Below are 24,144 nucleotides of genomic sequence, written 5' to 3'. Positions count from 1 at the left end.
TATTACTGAAAAGCGGCAGCCAGGCAACTAGTATTTTCAACAATAGCCCCTAAGTTTTCCAACAGGTTTAAAGTTTGAGCATGTACAAATGATAGAGAACTACAATGGTTTGTAAACATGTGCAAATCTATTTAGACCAATAGGCTCAATAATGATGGTATTACTAGACTACAAAAAAAAAAAAAAAAAAAAAAAAAAAAAAAGAGAGCACTAGCCATAAGGTTCAGCACATTAAATCCCAGTCAATATGGTCAAGCATTCCAAAATATCATGTATAAAAAAGTATCCAGTGAGGTTTCAAGCAAATAAACGATAACACTCAAACTCTGAGGCTCCGTTCACATCTTGGTGTTCTGAATCGCAGGTGGTATGGCCACGATTCCGCCTGTGATTTGAAATAGCGGCAAATCGTAGGACACCCATGCTTTCCTGGTCTCTTCCAACGGCAACCCAATTGCGGCGCGATTTTGCCGCGATTCGTCGGGTGGCAATCGCGGTAAAATAAAGCAAACAGAATCACAGGACGCTCGTGCATTCCCTGTCGCTTCCAAAGAAGTACAAGAGCTTCTTTTGGGCGTCGGCGATTGTTTTTGCGTGATTTTACCGCAATTGTAGCCCAAGGGAATCATAGCAAAATCGTGCCGCGATTGGGGAGACATTGGAAGTGACAGGGCATGCACGGGCGTCACACGATTTGCCAGTATTTAGAATCATGGGCGGAATCGCCGCGATTCCACCCCTTGATTCGAAATAGTGGCAAATTGCGATTCAGAATGCCAAGGTATGAACAGAGCCATTTGCCGCTATTTCGAATCACGGGTGGAATCGCGGCGATTCAGAACGCCAAGATGTGAACGGAGCATTAAAACTTTAGAGAATTCGAAACCTGGTGAAAACTGGGTACTCACCAAATACTATAGGGGTTGGTTCTGTCACCTGTTCCTCCTCCTTTCTTAAACTCTCCGCAGCATGCAACTTGTCAACCTGGGAGAGGAGGACAAATCAAATGTTTTACATATTTCAAGGCAGTGAATTCTGGGAAGTATTTAAGTCTAAAAACATATTTCTTTCTTGTTCATTGATGGATACAGGAAGTTTTTCACCGTACTCTGCATTTATTGGAACCGTTAGGTTCCATTACCATGCGCCACTTTATTCCATTAGTTTCCACAGAAAGATAAATTGCTGTGTAATTAAGAGAGTGTGAATAAGTGGAGTGTCACATGTGCATACTTCTACAATTTGCTCCCGTCTTTTCAGTTTGAGGTAGACTCTTCTCGCAATCGCTATTTGCAAGAAACATGGCTACCACTTCAGTTTGTCCTTGCTGCCTCCTACAGTGATCTGGTTACCACTAGATATTTGAACCTTTCCTGCTTTTGGCAGCCAAATTTGTGAGTATGCAACTTTTTTTTTTTGGTACTATAATCTTAAAAGGTCGCTGTTAAAGTAGTGAAACATGTCAGATACTATAGCCAAAGAGAGCTGTCCCACTGCATGATTCTGTCCAGCTCAGGAACCACTAACAGTTCCAGAGCTGCCTGCACAAATCTAATAGACAGCCTGGACCACTGTCCCTTATTTGAGTTCCCACACTTTTCAGAGTCACTTAGCTCTGTCAGCTGTGGATCCCTCATCAGCCTTATCCTGGGAAAAATTCCCTGAGTTATGCAAGAATTTATGGGCCAACTTGAAATGTTATTACAAACTCTGAACACAAAGAATGTAAGCATATGTCAATGCCCTCTGCTCCCAAATCACTTTCTGATATACCAAAAGCCATAGCAGTCTATGGTGATGTTGTGTGCATTGCCTTAAAAAAGGAGAAGCAGCTTGCAGCTTCCTCCAACACTGTTAATAGTCTGGGTTCCCAAAGAGGCCCTAAAACCACCAAAACCTTTTGGGAACATGCTCCAGCCCAAGGTGTTCTGTTCATTTCCAGGAAAAATCCAGAGAAATTTTCACACTTGCAAAACATTGAGCAATATTTGCTTGAGGACGCCTTTACTAATATACAAGGCCATACTCACTGTAGATCCGGTGGTGTCCTGGCTTAACAAAACGCTGATCATTCCTGTTGAGCATGCTACGGTGTTTAAGGATCCCATTGACAAATATTTGGAAGCACTTTCCTTGGTTTCACTAGCAGGCCCTGCACTGCAACCTGCCATAGCTGAGGTTAGTGTGTCAGTCTATTCTAAACTCTAGAATATAACTTCTATTCACAATGATTCTCTCTTTGGAGCAGTTAGGGCTTATGCGAACAGGCTTGGACAGCCTAAAAAAAGATGCTACGGGAAGTAAGAAACCTCATTTACCCCAGCAAAAGCCTAGACCACCCCTCCCTTGTCCGTCTGAAGACACCTGGCCAGAAAGAATTGTAGATGCTTGCATAAGAGGAGTGGTTCCATGAAGGCTACAAGCTAGAATTCTTCTCTGTGCCCCTCTATGCTTCATGTAGTCCAACCTGCCTGTGTTGCAGCACAAACTAGCAGACCACCATGCAGCTCTGACAGATGGCTTGCAGCAATGAGTTGTTACTCTTGTCCCTACAGAGAGGTTCTAGGGGTTGTACTCCAACATTTTCACAGTTCTCAAACTAATAGGGGGCATCTGCCCCATTTTGGGTCTGAAGGACTTAAATGCCTTTATTGGGATCCTAACATTTTGCGCAGAATCAACCCAAACCAGTCTGTCAAAGATTCGATTCAGAGAGACTTTTTTGGCCTCTGCGGACGTCAAAAATGCTTCCTAAATGCCCCCCCGCTTGCCAGCCCATCAACATTACCAACCTTTTGCTGTGGGCCCACCGAGGGAACAGTTGGCCCAGGTTCTGGCCAAAAATGTGATGCAGACAGTCCAAATGTCAAAAAAGATCTAGTGTCCTGAATGTCAGCATTGCAATACGCCTTCTTCAGCTGAAACATCTGGAAGCCAGTGTTTAATAAACGACTTCCTGGTTGACAAAGGCCAGGACCTTGTTGCACAGGAAGTGATATCACACATCTGACATCACTTTCTGTACCTCCACCTGCGCCAGCCCAAAAATGCAGTGTACTGATGGTACACTATAAGCAATCCACTACTTTTATTATATCTGTATTTTGAAATAAGGAGAACTCCTTTACTGGATATTGAGCACCCAATTCCCTCCTTTTCCCCCTATATTACTCATATTGATGTGCAAACATTGTCTCCATTTACTGGGTGAGCTCACATCACCTGCCAAGTGTGTTACCAATAACAGTCTGACACAGCTGAAGCCAGGATTTTTCTTTCTAAAAAGGAAAACTTCAAACTCTACTCGCAGACTCTACAGTCCAAGAGCTGTCCAAAACTAAATCCGCGCTAGCATTCAGAGCTAAAATGGCAAATCCATTGCTTGGATTGAGACAAGTCAGTTCAATCTCTAGACAAATGAACTTGCCTGATACTGAAAAACGTGTTATTCCTGGTCTGATAGCTCAGGAATCCAACTCTGGCGTTGGAGAAATCCTTATTTGCAATATCTTTAAAGATCACAACAGGTGCAAGCCTGCACCACTGGGGAGGAGGTTGTCCCCATCGATGGTTGTCCCTGCAAAGCTAAACACACCAGTTGAAGGTTTATTCTACCTGGATTTATTTGGAAAACAACACAGCAGTGGCATACATTAATCATCAGAGAATAACCAGAAATCTTGACACAGCAGGAGCAGTAAAAAGGATTCTAGTTTGAGCAGAACTTCATATGTCAGCAATTCATATTTCAAGCATGAACAACTGGCAATCAGGACTTCCTCAACCAGCAATGGCTGGACTCGTGGAAAGGGTCCCTACACCAGGAAGTATTTCGAGACCTGTGTCACAAGTGGGTGATGCTGGATGTGAATTTCTTAACCCCCAGGCTCAACAAACTGGACACTTTTGGTATTCCAGTCCCATAGCTCGGAACTGTACCAAGCAGAAGTCCTGAGGGGACTCTTGCCAGACAGACACTGTGTGGGCTTTTCCTTCCAGATCAAAAAGATCTAACTCAAGGACCAGTTTAATCCCTTGCTTCAAGATCCCAGGTTTTAGCAGCATGCTTGTTGAAGGCCAGGTCTTGAGAGACAGGGGTCTATCTGAAGCAGTAATTCCCAGTATATTAAAAGCTCAGGAATCTACCTTCTACGATATCTATCACTCATCGTTGGCATACTCCATTGGCCATGTTACAATCAAGCTTGGCTCAGCACATGGCCTTGACTACTATCAAGCGGGAGGAGGAACGTCTGGGTTTGGGCTCTCACACAGGTGGTGGATCCTTGGTAGCATACAGTTGCAAAGCCTTCCTTCCATGGCTTGTATATGATACGCTCTCAGTTCTATTACCTTGCTATATACGGAAGGACACTTCAGGATAATCTTGTACCCTTGAAGAAGAAATTAGCTTATGCTTATTTCGAAATGCGTTGGGTTTTCATATCGGTCTCCACCATTGGATGGATGACAGAAATTTATGATTATCTGTTTCAATCAATTGTCCATACTGTTTGCTGCAACCGCATCCTTGTTGGTTTTAACTTTTGTATACCTATCTTTTATATGTACAAAATTGTATAACAAAGCTTTTTTTATTTTCATACTTGGTTATGCCCTTTAAAGTCCCAATTAGAGGTTCTTTTGTGGTGTAATGAGTACCATCAAGGGTCATACCTCAACATCTACAATCTTGTTCCAAAGATCGCATGGCTCATTCAAGTCCTTTGTGTAGGCTGTCTATTACATAGTTCCCTTTGTTCAAACACCTGTGAATCGGGGAGATTTGAACTTGGTTTTTTAGGCACTTCAAAAATCATTTTTTTCAACCTATTGGGGATATTCCCCTTTTCATTCATCCACAAGGTCGTGTTTCTTCACCTCTGCGCTGACAGCCTTCTCCTATAAAAAATCTTTTCTGGTCTTGCACAAGGGCAAGGGTAAGCCTCCTTCCTTCTAAAAGAAATTTTAGCCTCTAGCAGGACATTGTTCTTCCACCCCTTTGCACTCCTGATGGTCCCCAAAAAGGGGAACCAGCTTCTCATCCACCATTTTCAGTTAAAGCCAACTCTGATCTGTGAGTGCCGCCTCCTGTTTTTATTTTATTTTTTTGCATCCAGCAACCATTTCCCAGATTTGCAAGGCTGCCACTTGGCTTTCTGTTAACACTCTTTCCAAGTCTGACCGGATAGATGTTTAGGTCTCTTCTGGTGCCAGCTTTGGACATAAGGCCCTTTAGACAGCCGTTTGAGCTGCAGACAACCTCCAGTTTCCTTGTTTTTGTTATGTGGGCCTGCTCGTGCCGTTTCTGTTGACTGCCTGTCCGCTGGACTGCTTTAGAACGGTCTTAGAATTTTTTGTTCCTTAACGAATGATAAAGAAAATAGGAATTTTGACATTACTGTAAATTCATTATCAAGACACAGAACTTGTATTCATAGACCATGGGTTATATAGTTACATTTAAGTGACTGGACACGGACAAAAAACCTTTGCAAACCCTACTGCATGCTCATATAAATCCACCCACTGAAAGAGACTCCAGTTTTTATGCAAGCAATAAGAAGTGACCACAGAAGACAGGGATGATCTGTGACCTGTACTGTACTCCTGGAATAAGGCATTTGTAGGTAAGTAAAAATTCCTATTATCATGACTGTTCAGAACAGGCCACATAACTTGTAATGCTAGGCCATGGAGCCTCCCCAAGCATTAAACTGAGAGGTGGACAACAACATAGCAAACAGAACTGCCAACAAGTCCACAAAAACAAGGGTTAAGGAATCTGAACACATTTGTCTGACAGCTTGAAGCACCTTGCGGCTGAAGCTCACATCAGTCAAGGCCTTTACATCCCCTTGGTAGAACCTGGAGAACGTGTGAACAGAGGACCAGGTGGCGTCCTTGCACATCTGGGATATAAATGCTTGATGGTGGAAAGCACAAGACACCCCAACATACCTGGTAGAATGGGTTTCCATAGGGAAATGAGGCATCCATTCCTTAAAGGGTAACTCCACTTTTGTGGGGAAAAAATACAGCAAATATAAAAAATATATAGTATTTACAACACAAGCAATATTGTAATTTAATGTTATTAAAAAATAACTTTCCTTTACAAACCGCAGCACTGCCCTTTTCTGTAAAATTCAATGCAATATGGCAACTTGAAAGCGTTCTATACACAGCTGGTATAAAACAATCCCAGCAATGCTGCTTGGGTGAAGAACTCTGCACTAAATCCTAGTACACACAGGTCGAATGTTGGCCAGCATTGGCCAGGTCAATGGAAACAGCCGACATTCGGTCCGTGTGTATGGTGGCCGGTCCGCCAGAAGCTGGCCTTGACAGATAAAGGTCTGCTGACCGGAGTGTTCTGGCAGGGGGGCCTTCCCCCTGTCGGAGCACAATAGCACAGCAGGGGAGATTGATGTACTAACATCAGATTGTTAGTACAGCAGCTCTGACCTGAGCTGTGTATGAGGCTTAAGATTCAAGTCAGGCCTTGGGCATCCTCTGCAACAGAAATTTTGTATTTGGATGAGATGCTACCAAAGAGCTAATCACTTCTAAAGAGATGCAGACACTACAGCTTTTCTCATCAGAACCCTGAAAATCAGCTGATTAAAATGAATTAGTAACGCCTATTCAGAATCACTAATCAAAGACACAAAATGGAACAAACCATTTTCTTCAGAGCAGAAACAGGTAGGAATCTGCAATTAAGTTTGTTAAAATCCTTGCAATGTACACTGATCACCAACAAGGGATTGTTTTTTTTAACAAAAGTAGATTTACTCTTTAACTACCTCCCGCCCAAGGTACGTCATATGACGTCCTTGACTTTGTGGGGTTATATCTGAATGATGCCTGCAGCTACAGGCATCATTCAAATATCGTCTTTTTCAGCCGGAGATATCCTACACCATAGGAACAATCATAGTGGCTGTTCCGTCGCTTGATCGTTCTTACAGGTGGCGAGAGGGGACACCCCCCTCCTGCCTCCCTACGGTGCTTCTACTGACTCGGAGTCAGAGACAGGATCCGCCGGCCCCGAATGGTGATCATAGAGATTTCCGGCGCCGCCTCGGCTGGGAAGCAGAGATCGTTTTATTTATTTATTTTTTTATTTCAGGCTTCCAAGCCTAGAGGTGAGATGTGGGGTCCTATTGACCCCATATCTCACTGCAAAGAGGACCATGCCATATTCCTATTACAAGTGATGTTTACATTCCTTGCAATGGGAATAAAAGTGATCAAAACTTTTTTTTTAAAGTGTCAACTAAAAAAAGAAAAGTAAAATTAACAATAAAAAAATGTAAAGAGCCCCTGTCCCTGTGTGCTCGCACGCAGAAGCGAACGCATACGTAAGTCCCGCCCACATATGAAAAGAGTGTTCAAACCACACGTGAAGTATCGTTAGAATACGCGAGAGCAATAATTCTAGCCCTAGACATCTAACGCAAAACATGTAACCAAAAACCGTGTAACCATAAAAAATATTAAAGCATTGCCTATGATGATTTTTAAGTACCGAAGTTTGGCGCCATTCCATGAGCGTCTGCAATTTTGAAGTGTGACATTTTAGATATCTATTTACTCGGCGTAACTTCATCTTTCACATTATGCCAAAAATTGGGCTAACTTTAATTTTTTTTTTTTTTAGCATGAAACCGTTTTTGTTCGAAAAAAATTGCTGCGCAAATACCGTGCGAGATAAAAAGTTGCGACCACCAACATTGTATTCTTTAGGGTCTTTGCTAAAAACAAACATATATATATATATATATATATATATATATATATATATATATAATGTTTGGGGGTTCTATGTAATTTTCTAGCAAAAAAATGATGCATTTTACATGTAGGAGAGAAATGTCAGAATTGGCCTGGATGGGAAGTAGTTAAGGACATAGGCCCTCAAAATAAGTTGTCTGCTCCGCCTGGTAATGGTGGAGCGGAAGGCTGGATGTAGTCTACAAGGGCCTGCAGGCGAGACAAAACGGTACTCAGTTTTGCAAACAGAAGCTGAGGCTGCCAGGTAGCCCATGACAGCTCTGAAAACATCCAAGTAGTGTAGGGAACATTTCGTGGTGGTTCTTCTCAAGACCACCTTCTCCCTGTGCAAAACAAAAAAGTTTTTTTACTAGAAAGAGCTTCAACCTAAGAAGGTGCCTAACAGACATAAAGGTCACCAGGAAGGCAACCTTGCACGTGAGGTCTTCCAGGGGGATATCCGCATGTGGAGTCTTCCAGGGAGTTTTCTGAAGTACAGAGATCACAAGAAGAAAAGTCTTGATTATGAATTTTTAAGCGAGAGGTTTCTGGAAGAAAATGGATGAAGCAGAAACATTTCTCTTAAGGGTACACAGGGCTAGACGCTGGTCCAGGCCAGACTGCAGAAAACTCAAAATAACGAACAACAGAGTATTCCCTGTGACTCCGCTTCCTGTCCTCACTGAGTCAGAAATACCCCTATTCCCCAGGACCTGGGTTTTAACAGCTATTCCATCAAAGAGACCGAGAAGTAGGGAGAATTAGGGTGTCCTGCACCAGCAAGTCTGGTCTGTTTGGAAGGGGCCAAGTCTCATCTGCTAGGAGTCTGTATGTATCACAGCCTTCTGCATCAATTCAGTGCAATGAGGAACACTAGAACCATTTCTTTCTCCATCATGTGTAGCAGGCTAGAGAGAATTAAAAAAAAAAAAAAAAATAAAATAAATTGGTGGAAAGGCATATATCCGCTGAATGAAGTCCAAGGTTTCACAAGGGCATTTACTGTGAAAGCCAGAGGATCCCTGGCTATAGGTACAAATATGTTCAGTTTGTTGTTGAACCTGGAGGCCAAGATGTCCACCGGTGTCCTCCATCTTTGACAGAGATTCTGGAAGATCTTGGGGTGCAGAGACCACTCCCCCTAGAGTAGACATGGGTGGATTAGAAAGTTCTCTTGCCAGTTGTGCACGCCAGGGATGTGGATAGCAGAGAAGGCTGGAATGTGATTTTCCGGCAGAGTATCAAGTTTTTTTCACTTAGGGTCACTCGACTTCTGAAGATTTATGTAGGCCACTGCTGTGGCATTATCAAACTGTACACTGATTGGGTGACCTTGCAGAAAGGAGGTCCAGTGTTGGTACAGTTAATTTGATGGCTCTAAGTTTTAGACTGTTGGAGACTTTTGACTACTCTGAGGACCAGGTCACCTAAACCAGTAAGGAGTGGCAATCTCCTCACCAAGTCTGTAGTCTGGTTGGAGATCTATCAGGCTAAGCAGAGATTTGTCTGGCTGAATAGATGCAAAAGACGATGTAGAGAAGGAGTCTCCAAACTACGACCTGGGGGCCAGATGTGGCCGATTGCCTGCCTTTATCCGGCCCTTGAGGCATTATTCATCCCACTGATATGAGACACTATTTTGCCCTCTGACACCAAAAATGGGGTACTATTTCTCCCACCGACACCAATAATAGGGCATTATTCCTCCCCCAATACCAAAGATGGGGCACGGTTTACTCCCACTGATGCCAGCAAACTTTTCCATTCCCGATGGCCACAGTGCGGCCCCCCTAAAGTCTGAAGAACAGTAAACCGGCCCTATGTTTAGAAAGTTTGGAGACACTGGATATAGAGCATGGAGATATGTTTGATCCATGATGTGGGGCTGTAGGAGTTGGAGTGACCTGGAGTGAAACTGAGCAAAAGGAATTCAAACCTACCAATAGGTCCAGAGCCCTAATGCAAAATCAAAGGGATGCCTCTTGGCTCTCAGGGTCTGCTAGTGGGACCTTTAGGAGGCAATTTTTCCGGAGGAAGGAAATTTTCTTGGCTTGGGCTGTGTCGAAGATCAGGCCCAGGTACTCCAAACTTTATAAAGCTGATTAGACAGTCAAATGTTTGAAGGAACTGAGTCGTCCTTTGGATATTGGTTGACAAGGTTGTGGCTGAGGAGTCATTTTGTAGAAGTTCGCCCAGGTAGAAGGTGATCCACAAAAGAGTAACAAGTGGGGCAATCACATTTGTGAAAACTCAGGGTGCAAAGAAGAGCTGGAACAGTAGTGCTACAAATTGGAATTGTTGGTCTCCCACATCAAAATGCGGAGAGTTCTGATGTGAAGGGAAGATGGTAATGTATAGATAGGCATCTTGTGTGTCTACTGATGCACAATTTCACCTTAATTGAAATAAAGCAATGACAGATCTTGCAGCTTTGGAACGAGGGCTGGGAGCACCCCTCCATTGCGAGGAGGGCTTCTGGGAAAGCCTGTGGATTTGGTTCTTAGCTTGGAGGTTGAAATCTGTGTAGCGTGAAGAGATCTCTTTTGCTGAGTAGAGGTAGCAGCAGTAGGAGACTAAGGCAGGCCATACACGATAATAATGTCGGCCGGTTCAACTGAACCGGCCGAGATTCGAACAGTGTATGGGCAGGCTGAATGTACCAAGTTGATCGATCGATCAATTTGGTTACAATCGGCATGCCGGGTTTTACCGATTAATGCTAGCGGTTGCTATGGCCATTAGCAATAATCATGATCTTCCCACACCAGGAGAAGACCATGGCTTGGCAGAAGGGATTCCCGCATCAACACTGTCTCTGTTGATGGGGGAATTAAGCAAATTTCTTTCCTGCAATCCGTGGTGTATGGCCAGCCCAAAGCAGCTCAGATTATGCAATTTTCTTTCCTTACAGTACAGGTGGGAGGGAAAAAGCTTGATTCCACCATCAACACATTTAGTGTTGATTGGGGGGGGGGATCCCTCCCGCAGAGCTATTGTGTTCTCCGTGCAGAGAGCCTTCCCTGCCGGCAGAATACAGTGATTAGGGTTGCCAGCTTATAGCCCGTGGCACTAATCATTCAGGAAATACCTGACAGGCTGGTTGTACAAAAGTCAATCGATGGATCGACTTGTGTACATCCAGGGTGCCCATACATGGATTGAAATTCATCCAGTACCTGCTGAACTTTGATCCATGTATGGCTGACTTTAGGTTTTTTTCTTGTGGGGTTAAAGCACATTTCCAGCAGTGACTTCATTTCTGCATTTATCAAGGGATTCCCCAAACAGGTGTCTCTTATAAGCAGGTCCTGCAGATCAGGCTTTTAACCACAAAATCCTGCGCATATGCACAGAGATAAGAGACAATTTGGCAAAGTGCATTTTCTAAAAAACATCAACACAAAACCATAAGCCTCGGGGCATCAGATGCAACTGTTCTAAGAAAACTGGGTCATCAAAGATAGGTTTGTGTTCTCTGTACATATAGTGGCAAGAAAAATCATGTGAACCTCTTGGAATTTACTACTTTTCTGTGATATTCTTCCATAAAATGTAATCTGATCCTCATCTAAGTCACACAAACACCCGGTTGGAACTCATCCATTCCAGGGAGAGACTGGACTTGCAGGTCAGATGCACAGGGTGGTCCAAGGGCCAAATCGGCTGCCAGACTGTTGCATTGCAACTGTAAGGAGTGAAAATGGGATAACAGACAAACAATTCTAATTTATCATGTCTTTATTGAACACACCCATTAAAGCAGAACTTTACCTATAACAGTTTTAGAACAATTAATGTTCTTTAACAAAAGAACATACATTGCACATTAATAGTTATGCTACCGACATTATCTTGTGCTGTAAACTGCCACCAGCATTGCTCCCGTTTCTTCTTTCTGGAGGCCGCCATTTTGTTGAAACCTAGAGCAGTCAGTTCCTTATTGGAATCTCTCCCTTTCTCCTTGGTGCTTTTAAACCTTTAAAACATGTGCTTACCCTTCCGTCATTCCTAACCTGTCTGACACCCTGACAGAGAGACAGAAAGTGATGGGAAATCTTCCAAATGGTGACATACCAATAAGCTTGTAACCCTTTTCCACACACACACAGGAAAGAAGCTTCAATATTTTCCCAGAAAAGTTTGACTTTTGTTTAAAAACAAAATAATGCAAGTGTTGAGGATATATCTACAACCAAGCTCAAGGCAATCAGTGCACCATACCTCACTCTATAAATAAGATCAGAAGATGTCCCACTAAATTTCATGTACAGTTTCTAAAGCTATTATTTTATTGGTTAGACTGCATATCATTGTATAGATTATACACACCTTGGACAAGTACTCTCGCATGACCTGAATAAAGTAAGGCATGGCAAAGTCCATAATGTTGTGCCTCCAGGCCAGCTCTAATACAATGTCTGGATGCAGAAGATCATAGCAAGTGAAGAGAGTGGCTGCAAAGCATTCACATTTTCCCTCCTCCAGAAACCATTGTAGCAGCTTCTCTGCTAGCTCAATGTCTTTTGACTCTGCAGCATACAACATGGCATCCTGTGAAGAGACATACATGTAGAAGTTGACAAGTGAAAACCCAGCTCAGGTAGGGCCCTTTTCTAGGCCCATAGAGATGATACTCAGGCATACAGAGGATGTGCAAGTAAATTCTACATATTGTGGGCCCAATGGCTAGATACCCCAGGGCTCTCTCCAGTGGAATTGGTCCTGAACCGCTTACTGCTTTGAGGTATTAGTACTTAGTTATTAACGTTAGTGTTAAGCCCAACACTGTATACCTGAGATGATATTAGCCATTGCTGTAATGACCATGACTTGTTTAGATTGGGAGCTGTGGCGTGTTGGGGTACATGGAACTTTAAGACTATTCCACTGTATTTGTGTTATAATTACTCTGGAACGTGTACTGTTTTTGTGTTATTTTGTTATGCATTGTTTCAATAAAACTTGATTCGATTAAAAAAATAAATACAAAAAAACCCAGTTCAGGAAGTCAAAACCCTGAACCAATAAAAGCATACTCATTACTTTAAATCTATGCAGGCAGTTGTATACCAAAGAAAACACGGTGGGGGGGGAGGGTTCTGTAAATAAAAATCAATTTTCACCGATTTATTGCTATAATCTAGAACTACAATATATACAGTAGTAACAATCTACATGTATAGTATAATACCGGCAAGCAACAAAGATACCACTTTATAGCTATGTTAAGGACTATGGCTAAAAATCTATTTCAGTACTTACATGGACGAGTGTTTTTAATCTGTTCAATATGATCTAAAATCCTTATTATCTTACCTTGTACAAGCGGTCCTTTTTGCATAGCTCCACACTCTGCTTCCAGCGGTTATTACCCTTGTATAGATAGGCTGCGATTCGACGAAACTCAATTAGCTCGTGTTTTTCCAGACGCTGTGCCAAGCTGATGTTATCAAAGTTATCATAAGCATCAATAGATGCTCTTAATCCCTATGGACAGACAAGTGTTTAGCTTTAGCTTTCAAAAGGAGCATATCTTCAGTCTTTAGTATTTAGTGCATTCTGATTTTTTACACAACTGATTTCTGAAACCAAAGAATGGCTCAAGGGTGGTATCAGAAAATATCCAATTCCAATGCAGAACGCTGTAACTTTGTATTAATGTACCAATGTGCTGACACAAATGTCAAAGCCACAAAGAAAAGGATTATAATAATTAGGATGTTAGTTTTTCCAAGAGGATTATTTTTTGCTTTACAATTTGACAGAGGAAATGTCCAGCATGCTGTACAGATTGCATCCCTCAACAATATACATATGATGGCAGTGTGGCTGCACTTTTAAGCACTTCAATTTTTTCACATCTTATCTCTTTAAAGCTGAACTCTAGTCAATCAGCTAAAATATAATATATGGGGAGATCTGTTTTACCTGCCCAAGTATTTGAATTCCTTTTCATCTATTCCTGAGATTTACACAACCCTGCCACACTGTACAGACAAGTGGATGAAACCACTTTCAATGTTAGCGATATAAACTATTGAAAGAATACAGTGGTGTCCTCTCTGTAACCCTAGCTTGCTGACTGGATATTGAAGGAGCAGCAATGAATTCATAAAGTCTTCTGCTCATTTTGCTTTCTGCTACCATCAGCATGTTCCTTGTCAGCACATTTGTTACACACCTGACTTGCTCCCGGTGCTGCCCCTCTCTCCCCTATCTGTAGGCTGTTTTATAGGAGGTTGCAAGAGGTTGACACCAATAAAAAAAAAAAAAAAAGTGTTTATTGTTCACCTGGCTCCAATAAAAAAGCTACAATTAAATGATTAATAAATCCCTTACTGCATTCATTTTTGTCATTCACATCTGCTTGAAGTTCTGTTTAAACAATAGAATTTCACATGTACGAAGTCCTAAAATCCTTAAGGCATTTAAGATCTTCATCACAAGTAGTAATCAGACTTGGTCTACCAGCTTGTTTTGCTGGGTACATTAACATAAAGATCTTGTTTTCCATAGTTATGATAATGGGATACAATGTCAAAATTAACTCTTGCCTTATGTTAGTGTTCCTTGGCACACATATGTTAGTATACTTGATCCCCTTTAAAGGACAAGCAGCTGAAACTTTGCAGGTCTGCTTGCCCTCAATACTGGGTATCAATGACAACTGGGGGCCCTACCCGCTGACTGGGGAACCAGAGTGTTCCCAGATTATGCGATCATTATGCCAGCTCTGACATAGCCAACAATATGCAATCTGAAAGCTCCATTGAACACCTGCAGAAGAACACTGTCACATTTAGTCAAATACAGTTCCACTATAAAAAAAACAAACAAAAAAAAAAAAAACACACACATTAAAAAAAAAAAATAGAATTTTTTTTTTCCATTTTTGCCCATATGTCAGTCTATAATGAAAACAGAGCACTGTTATTTTTAACCACTTGCCGACCGCCTCACGATGATATACATCGGCAGAATGGCACGGGCAGGCAGAATCACGTACCCGTACCCGGGTGCCCGAGGTGGTCGGCTTTTGTCCAGCGGCGATCGGAGGTGAGGGGGAGGCCATCCATTCGTGGCACCCCCCTCGCGATCGCCGCCGGCCAATGAAATCATTTCTATGCTGCTGTATGGTAAACAGCAGCAAAGGAAATGATGTCTTCTCTTCTCGGCTCAGCATTTTCCGTTCCGGCGCCGAGGAGAGAAGACTGTAATGTGAGTGCACAACACACACACACACACACAGTAGAACATGCCAGGCACACAAAACACCCCCAATCTCCCCCCTCCCCCCCGTCACACTGACACCAAGCAGTTTTTTTTTTCTGATTACTGCATGTGTCAGTTTGTGACAGTTAGTATGGTAAGGCAGTGTTAGCCCCCTTTAGGTCTAGGATACCCCCCTAATAAAGTTTTAACCCCTTGATCACCCCCTGTCGCCAGGCGATCATTTTTCTGATCGCTGTATTAGTGTCGCTGGTGACGCTAGTTAGGGAGGTAAATATTTAGGTTCACCGTCAGCGTTTTATAGCGACAGGGACCCCATATACTATCTAATAAATGTTTTAACCCCCTGATTGCCCCCTAGTTAACCCTTTCACCAGTGATCACCGTATAACTGTTACGGGTGACGCTGGTTAGTTCGTTTATTTTTTATAGTGTCAGGGCACCCGCTGTTTATTATCGAATAAAGGTTTAGCCCCCTGATGGCCCGGCGGTGATATGCGTCGCCCCAGGCAGCGTCAGGTTAGCGCCAGTACCGCTAACACCCACGCACGCAGCATACGCCTCCCTTAGTGGTATAGTATCTGAACGGATCAATATCTGATCCGATCAGATCTATACTAGCGTCCCCAGCAGTTTAGGGTTCCCAAAAACGCAGTGTTAGCGGGATCAGCGCAGATACCTGCTAGCACCTGCATTTTGCCCCTCCGCCCGACCCAGCCCAGCCCACCCAAGTGCGGTATCGATCGATCACTGACACTTACAAAACACTAAACCCATAACTGCAGCGTTCGCAGAGTCAGGCCTGATCCCTGCGATCGCTAACAGTTTTTTTGGTAGCGTTTTGGTGAACTAGCAAGCACCAGCGGCCTAGTACACCCCGGTCGTAGTCAAACCAGCACTGCAGTAACACTTGGTGACGTGGCGAGTCCCATAAGTGCAGTTCAAGCTGGTGAGGTGGCAAGCACAAGTAGTGTCCCGCTGCCACCAAGAAGAAGACAAACCCTTCCTGCTGCATTCGCCAATCCTAATTGGGAACCACCACTTCTGCAGCGCCCGTAATTCCCCCATTCACATCCCCAACCAAATGCAGTCGGCTGCATGAGAGGCATTTTCTTTATGTCCTCCCGAGTACCCCTACCCAACGAACCCCCCCAAAAAAGATGTGTCTGCAGCAAGCGCGGATATAGGCGTGACACCCGCTATTATTGTCCCACCTGTCCTGACAATCCTGGTCTTTGCATTGGTGAATGTTTTGAACGCTACCATTCACTGGTTGAGTATTAGCGTAGGGTACAGCATTGCACAGACTAGGCGCACTTTCACAGGGTCTCCCAAGATGCCATCGCATTTTGAGAGACCCGAACCTGGAACCGGTTACAGTTATAAAAGTTAGTTACAAAAAAAAGTAAAAAAAAAAAAATATATATATAAAGTTTAAAAAAATAGTTGTCGTTTTATTGTTCTCTTTCTCTCTATTCTCTCTCTATTGTTCTGCTCTTTTTTTACTGTATTCTATTCTGCAATGTTTTATTGTTATTATGTTTTATCATGTTTGCTTTTAAGGTATTTTTTTATACTTTACCGTTTACTGTGTTTTATTGTTAACCATTTTTTTGTCTTCAGGTACGCCATTCACGACTTTGAGTGGTTATACCAGAATGATGCCTGCAGGTTTAGGTATCATCTTGGTATCATTCTTTTTACCCAGCGGTCGGCTTTCATGTAAAAGCAATCCTAGCGGCTAATTAGCCTCTAGACTGCTTTTACAAGCAGTGGGAGGAAATGCCCCCCCCCCCACCGTCTTCCGTGTTTTTCTCTGGCTCTCCTGTCTCAACAGGGAACCTGAGAATGCAGCCGGTGATTCAGCCTGCTGACCATAGAGCTGATCAGAGACCAGAGTGGCTCCAAACATCTCTATGGCCTAAGAAACTGGAAGCTACAAGCATTTCATGACTTAGATTTCGCTGGATGTAAACAGCGCCATTGGGAAATTGGGAAAGCATTTTATCACACCGATCTTGGTGTTGTCAGATGCTTTTGAGGGCAGAGGAGAGATCTAGGGTCTAATAGACCCCAATTTTTTCAAAAAAGAGTACCTGTCACTACCTATTGCTATCATAGGGGATATTTACATTCCCTGAGACAACAATAAAAATGATTAAAAAAAAAAAAAATGAAAGGAACAGTTTAAAAATAAGATAAAAAAGCAAAAAAATAATAAAGAAAAAAAAAAAGCACCCCTGTCGCCCCCTGCTCTCGCGCTAAGGCGAACGCAAGCGTCGGTCTGGCGTCAAATGTAAACAGCAATTGCACCATGCATGTGAGGTATCACCGTGAAGGTCAGATCGAGGGCAGTAACTTTAGCAGTAGACCTCCTCTGTAAATCTCAAGTGGTAACCTGTAAAGGCTTTTAAAAATGTATTTATTTTGTTGCCACTGCACGTTTGTGCGCAATTGTAAAGTATGTCATGTTTGGTATCCATGTACTCGGCCTAAGATCATCTTTTTTATTTCATCAAACATTTGGGCAATATAGTGTGTTTTAGTGCATTAAAATTTAAAAAAATGCGTTTGAAAATTTGCTGTGCAAATACTGTGTGAAAAAAAAAACAAAAAACTAAACACCCACCATTTTAATCTGTAGGGCATTTGCTTTAAAAAAATATATAATGTTTGGGGGTTCAAAGTAATTTTCTTGCAAAAAAATTTTTTTTCATGTAAACAAAAAGTGTCAGAAAGGGCTTTGTCTTCAAGTGGTTAGAAGAGTGGGTGATGTGTGACATAAGCTTCTAAATGTTGTGCATAAAATGCCAGGACAGTTCAACCCCCCCCAAATGACCCCATTTTGGAAAGTAGACACCCCAAGCTATTTGCTGAGAGGCATGTCGAGTCCATGGAATATTTTATATTGTGACACAAGTTGCGGGAAAGAGACAATTTTTTTTTTTTTTATTTGCACAAAGTTGTCACTAAATGATATATTGCTCAAACATGCCATGGGAATATGTGAAATTACACCCCAAAATACATTCTGTTGCTTCTCCTGAGTACGCGGATACCACATGTGAGACTTTTTGGGAGCCTAGCCGCGTATGGGACCCCGAAAACAAAGCACTGTCTTCAGGCTTTCTAAGGGCGTAAATTTTTGATTTCACTGTTCACTGCCTATCACAGTTTCAGAGGCCATGGAATGCCCAGGTGACACAAACCCCCCCAAATGACCCCATTTTGGAAAGTAGACACCCCAAGCTATTTGCTGAGAGGTATAGTGAGTTTTGCAGACCTCACTTTTTGTCACAAAGTTTTGAAAATTGAAAGAAAAAAAAAAAATGTTTTTTCTTGTCTTTCTTCATTTTCAAAAACAAATGAGAGCTGCAAAATACTCACCATGCCTCTCAGCAACTAGCTTGGGGTGTCTACTTTCCAAAATGGGGTCATTTGGGGGGGGGGGGGTTTGTGCCACCTGGGCATTCCATGGCCTCCGAAACTGTGATAGGCAGTGAAGAGTGAAATCAAAAATTTACACCCTTAGAAATCCTGAAGGCGGCGATTGGTTTTCGGGGCCCCGTACGCGGCTAGGCTCCCAAAAAGTCCCATACATGTGGTATCCCCATACTCAGGAGAAGCAGCTAAACGTATTTTGGGGTGCAATTCCACATATGCCCTTGGCCTGTGTGAGCAATATATCATTTAGTGACAACTTTGTGCAAAAAAAAAAAAATTTGTCACTTTTCCTTGTGTCAAAATATAAAATATTCCATGGACTCAACATGTCTCTCAGCAAATAGCTTGGGGTGTCTACTTTCCAAAATAGGGTCATTTGGGGGGGTTTTGTGCCATCTAGGCATTTTATGGCCTTCAAAACTGTGATAGGTAGTGAGGAGTGAAATCAAAAATTTACGCCCTTAGAAATCCTGAAGGCGGTGATTGGTTTGCGGGGCCCCGTACTTTTTTACCAGGCTCCCAAAAAGTCCCACACATGTGGTATCCCCGTACTCAAGAGAAGCAGCTGAATGTATTTTGGGGTGCAATTCCACATATGCCCATGGCCTGTGTGAGCAATATATCATTTAGTGACAACTTTTTGTAATTTTTTTTTTTGTCATTATTCAATCACTTGGGACAAAAAAAAAATAATATTCAATGGGCTCAACGTGCCTCTCAGCAATTTCCTTGGGGTGTCTACTTTCCAAAATGGGGTCATTTGGGGGGGGGGGGGGGTTGTACTACCCTGCCATTTTAGCACCTCAAGAAATGACATAGGCAGTCATAAACTAAAAGCCGTGTAAATTCCAGAAAATGTACCCTAGTTTGTAGATGCTATAACTTTTGCGCAAACCAATAAATATACGCTTATTGACATTTTTTTTTACCAAAGACATGTGGCCGAATACATTTTGGCCTAAATGTATGACCAAAATTGAGTTTATTGGATTTTTTTATAACAAAAAGTAGAAAATATCATTTTTTTTCAAAATTTTCTGTCTTTTTCCGTTTATAGCGCAAAAAATAAAAATCGCAGTGGTGATCAAATACCATCAAAAGAAAGCTCTATTTGTGGGAAGAAAAGGACACAAATTTTGTTTGGGTACAGCATTGCATGACCGCGCAATTAGCAGTTAAAATGACGCAGTGCCAAATTGTAAAAAGTGCTCTGGTCAGGCAGGGGGTAAATCCTTCCGGGGCTGAAGTGGTTAAGTTACCCGAGCAATGTTTTTTTTTTTAAGTTTCCTAACACAAGTTGATTCTGCTAAATTTTGTCTAGGTATTTGGGCATCAATGACCATTGGTCACAAAAAGGTTAAAGTAGAAATTCACCTTAAAAAAAATAAAATAAAATAATGCCCATCTTTTTGCAGGTAAAAAAAAAAAAAAAAGTGCATTTATTTATTTGGAGGAGCCTGTAAAGCATTGCATCCGTGATCTGCAAATGCAATGCAGGGCTCTTAAAGACTGTCTGTGTAAGCTGTCTCCTTGTACATCGTACGAGTGGTACTTGTAGTTCTCCCATATACAGAACTCGAAGAATGAATGATGTGGCCCGGGCGGGAGGAGCCCCGCACGGCTGCATTCATTTTTTAACAGCAAGATCGGGGAGAAGATCCCAGGCTCGGGGAGACGCTGCAGCAGTGGTAACATGTAACATGTTCCCAAAGGGGAATTTATCCTTTAATTTTGCAAATATGCCTTTGTAGAAAGTATGCCAAGAAAGTGATTTGCAATAATGGGCAGATAACATGGTATGGTATAGCAGCATCAAGTTCTGTATTTAATCACTCCGGTTTACTTTGTTACCTGATAATCCTCCTCTTCTGTCAGCAGATTGTTGAGGGCTTCATTCACAGATTTATTGTTGTGATTCTGAACGGAGCGCAAATACGGCTTAACAAGAGGTAACTGGTTCATCTAAGGGCAAGGTCAGAGGTCAGTAAAACATTGCAATATGGAAACAAAAATTTACTGTGTCCTAAAAGGTTTTTAAGAACATAGGAGAATGTACAATGTTTGCTGTATGTGTATAGGCAGAAGATTGGATAAAGCTCTACAGGACTGCAAAGCTACAGTTCTAAGGATTCTCTTTTCATACAGATACCTTGAGGAAACAAGCATAAGATCTGCAGAGTTGTACATAATAAATGCAAGGTGTGAATTAAAAAAAAAAAAAAAACACACCATATATTACCTTAGAAAAATAGTTGACTGTTCGTGTGTGGTCCAAACGTGGGGATAAGACCAACAGAAGGTCATTAATGAGCAAAGGCTTGTACTCCAGATAGAACTGCACGGCTTTGTAATACAGCTCTACATTGGCAACCTGTAACCATAAAGAACATCATTATATGTTGTTTTTTTCACTCATGCACAAACTAGGAAAACATATTAGATAAACAAATACCTTGGTTACAATATCCTTAAACTGTACTTCTTTCCAGGCAGTGATGGGATGACTCATCATTGTGAGAATTGCATTATCATATTCTTCATATTTATCATACAAGAAAACTAGTTCGCCCCATAAGTGGGCCTGTTCTGCAGCACGCAAAACCTGAAAGAGTGCAAGTATAAAAAACACGTATTAAAAAAATATATAGCTGTCCAGAAAGGCTGCACATAAGAATATTTTTGTACAGCAGATGACCATTATTTGTGGATCTTGATAAAGTTGGTTTTATTAAGCAGTATAAAAACCAATGTGTCAATATACTTATTTTGACACATTGGTTTTTATACTGCTTAATAAAACCAACTTTATCAAGATCCATAAATAATGGTCATCTGCTGGACAAATCTGATAAATATATGCATCAATAATTCTCAAAAACTCATCTCTTACCTTGGGGATGTTGACTCGAGACCAGAACAACTCCAAATGCTCCCGCATTTTCTGAGGCTTGAACTTGGAGTACAGAATGGCCAGCTCTGTGAACATACCCATGTGTGCACGCTCCAAACCCAGGGCTGCCTCTAGAAGTGCAATTAGCTCCTCAAAATAACCACGGTCCTTTAGAGACAACAGGAAAGCAATCACCAGAAAAAAAATCAAATAAAATTACCAATAACTTATTACAGGGCTAGGACTAGATTTATTTCATTACATAACCATCTAGAATGAAAACAGGGCTTAGGAAAGATCTTTTTGAACTAGACGGGGAACCTCCTTGCATTATCAATAATAGGCAAATTGCATCATAAAATGATGTTTCAAACAATTACTGGTTCCGCACTCACTTGATAATAACTGATCAGCTCCTCTAGTTCATCAGCATGGATCACAATGTGCAGTCCACACATCTGTGCTAAACGGAATTCTGTACCATCCACACATGCAAAACAGACCTTAAAAAAGGAGTAAAAATAACAGTGATAATACAATTCATGAATGCTTCCACATTATGTGCTCCTGACATTGGGATTCTCTTACCTCCTTCCAGGTGCGGGTACTGTTAGCCTTCCGTGCACTGTCCACAGCAGCTTGGTACTCACCAAGGTGTACCAGCGTGGATGCCAAACGGGCAAAATTTGACACATTGTTGTAAAGTAGTTTAGCAGCATCATACATGCCTTCTTCATAACAACGATCTCCCACCTAAAATTCATAAAAGGCAGGAAAGTAAAAACACACAAAAAAAATCTTACAAAACAAAAATGCTGTATAGATAAATATTGAGAACAGGACCTGTTGAATATGGGCGTTATTGGGACTGCTGACAAATTCCTCCAGCTCTGAGAGGCGATTTGTTTTTGCCAAAGCAAATATCAGCTCAGTCTCTACATACGATTCCCTGGCTTTCTTTCTTGCCATCTGTAAGAATTTTACCAAGTCCTCCCAGTTACCTGTGAAATGTACAAATTTAGATTCCTGCTTTCATAAATTTCACATGTTGCCACAACCCATTTTATTAAAGGCAAAGAAAACAAGAAAATCAATAGGAAAGACTGATCTTGCAGGTAACAAGCCACTGTATGACATTGGCATACATAATGATCTGAATAATATCCTGTATGGAAAACAAAAACGTGAAAACTATAATGGGCATACTAGGTCTCAGAACAACCCGTAAGGAACACATTAACTGTTCAAAATTTGTTAAAAAAAATTGTTTGAAAAAGTTTATACTACACTATTCACCCATACATTTGCTATTTTACCCAAATTATGGGTGCATTGTACCTATTCAGAGAGAATTTCCTGCCGTATGGTCTCACTTTCCATTGGCTACTGCAATTACTTGGTTACTATGTGTAGCAAAATCAGATTTTTGTACTTACAATAAAATTATTTTTATGGAGTCCATTGAGGGACACAGCTTGAATAAAGATGAACTTCAGTCCCCCTCTAGCTTTGTCTAACCCCTCCACCCCCTCGGTATGCAGATGTGCTCAAGGTCTCTGGCCAGCCTTACAGGTCCTGGCAGAGCCCTGCAGCACATGTGCGTATGCGCACAGTGTGATTCCGCACATGTACCAACATGGAAAGGCTTTGCTTTTCCATACTGCTTCAACTTCACAAATGTACTGGGCAACCTGCAACATGTGCACGGGCCGGGTCTCTGCGAGGATCCAAAGTCCTGATTCCGGGAGCGGGTTTGTTGGTGAGAACATGAGGCACAAAACCCTATGGAACCTAAAGTAGAAGTAAAAAGGCAAAGTTTTTTTTTTACATTCTGGATAAAGCAAGGGTTTAAAGGTTTTGTAAAATTTGTTTTGCTATCTTGGGGACATTTCCATTCACTTCCTGTCCCATATCCAAAACAGGAAGTGAGAGAAAATCCCTCTAAAGTGAGGCAGTCTCAAGTGTTACCTGGGTGCACCAGAACATTGGAAGATATCTCCACTATCCCTGTTCTGGGGAAAACCCAAATTTTATTTTATTTTTCCCACTTTCAGTGATACCAGTACACAGGACTAATAGAAAGAATAAATCCACCTAATGGTGGTACAGACAGAAAAAAACGACAGGTGTTTTAATCCCTCTCCACTCTATCCAAAGCTAAAACAAAAAAAAACTTTTGCCTTTGGGGTACACTTTAAGAAAAAAAAAAATATTATTGAAATGTGAGAGATTGGGGGGAGCAAAATATATTTCTTTATCGTATATCACATGACAGAGCCACGGTATTTACTGTATGGGTTATATAAGCACCTTTAGGTGATGGGACACTGGCACACCCTAGACAGGAAGTTTAGATCCCTATATTACCCCTCCCCTTACTGGGAGTACCTCAGTTTTTTTGACAATGTCTTAGATGTTGGTCACGAGTAAAGATGTGCTGTGCTGAACTCAGCTGGAGAAATCTTTGCTGGGGCAAGCCATGCAACTGGATCCATTCAAAGTGTCTTTTCCAGGCCAAATTGAATGGTACCCGGGCCTTGTTTCGGAAGAAACGAGGTTCTGCTTGTAACGCTTCTCTTTTTAAAGAGCTGGTACTCGGGATCCAGTGTTTGGTTTTTTCAGCCATATTTCCTGGCGGGGTGCTTTCCAGGCCCAGGAGTGTGGATCTCCCGATAAAAAGGGCCCCAGTTCCTGAAGGTTTTTTAACAGAGCCCACCGTGAGTGTTGAAGTTTGTGTCTGTGTGGTTTACCACAGAACCCTGCAGCCGGGTAAGGTAAGGGAAGTTCTCCTCCTTGTAGGA

The 24,144-nt window shown here is 42.0% G+C and overlaps 1 protein-coding gene across 1 annotated transcript in view; it reads right to left on the bottom strand.

Annotated features, from left to right (window-relative positions):
• Positions 1-24,144, bottom strand: part of CLTCL1 (clathrin heavy chain like 1) — a 290,219-nt gene that overhangs the window by 11,240 nt on the left and 254,835 nt on the right. The window contains exons 22-31 of the mRNA XM_073629124.1: positions 22,187-22,344; positions 21,932-22,096; positions 21,739-21,846; positions 21,344-21,511; positions 20,906-21,055; positions 20,693-20,824; positions 20,305-20,415; positions 13,096-13,266; positions 12,109-12,330; positions 909-984 (exon numbers count right to left, since the gene is read on the bottom strand). Of these exons, the coding sequence (XP_073485225.1) occupies positions 909-984; positions 12,109-12,330; positions 13,096-13,266; positions 20,305-20,415; positions 20,693-20,824; positions 20,906-21,055; positions 21,344-21,511; positions 21,739-21,846; positions 21,932-22,096; positions 22,187-22,344 (1,461 nt within the window). The remainder of the gene's footprint in view (positions 1-908; positions 985-12,108; positions 12,331-13,095; positions 13,267-20,304; positions 20,416-20,692; positions 20,825-20,905; positions 21,056-21,343; positions 21,512-21,738; positions 21,847-21,931; positions 22,097-22,186; positions 22,345-24,144) is intronic.

The sequence above is a fragment of the Aquarana catesbeiana genome, linkage group LG01, assembly GCF_042186555.1.
Source record: "Aquarana catesbeiana isolate 2022-GZ linkage group LG01, ASM4218655v1, whole genome shotgun sequence".
Taxonomy (NCBI): Eukaryota; Metazoa; Chordata; class Amphibia; order Anura; family Ranidae; genus Aquarana; species Aquarana catesbeiana.
This window is presented reverse-complemented; position numbering and strand designations above follow the sequence as displayed.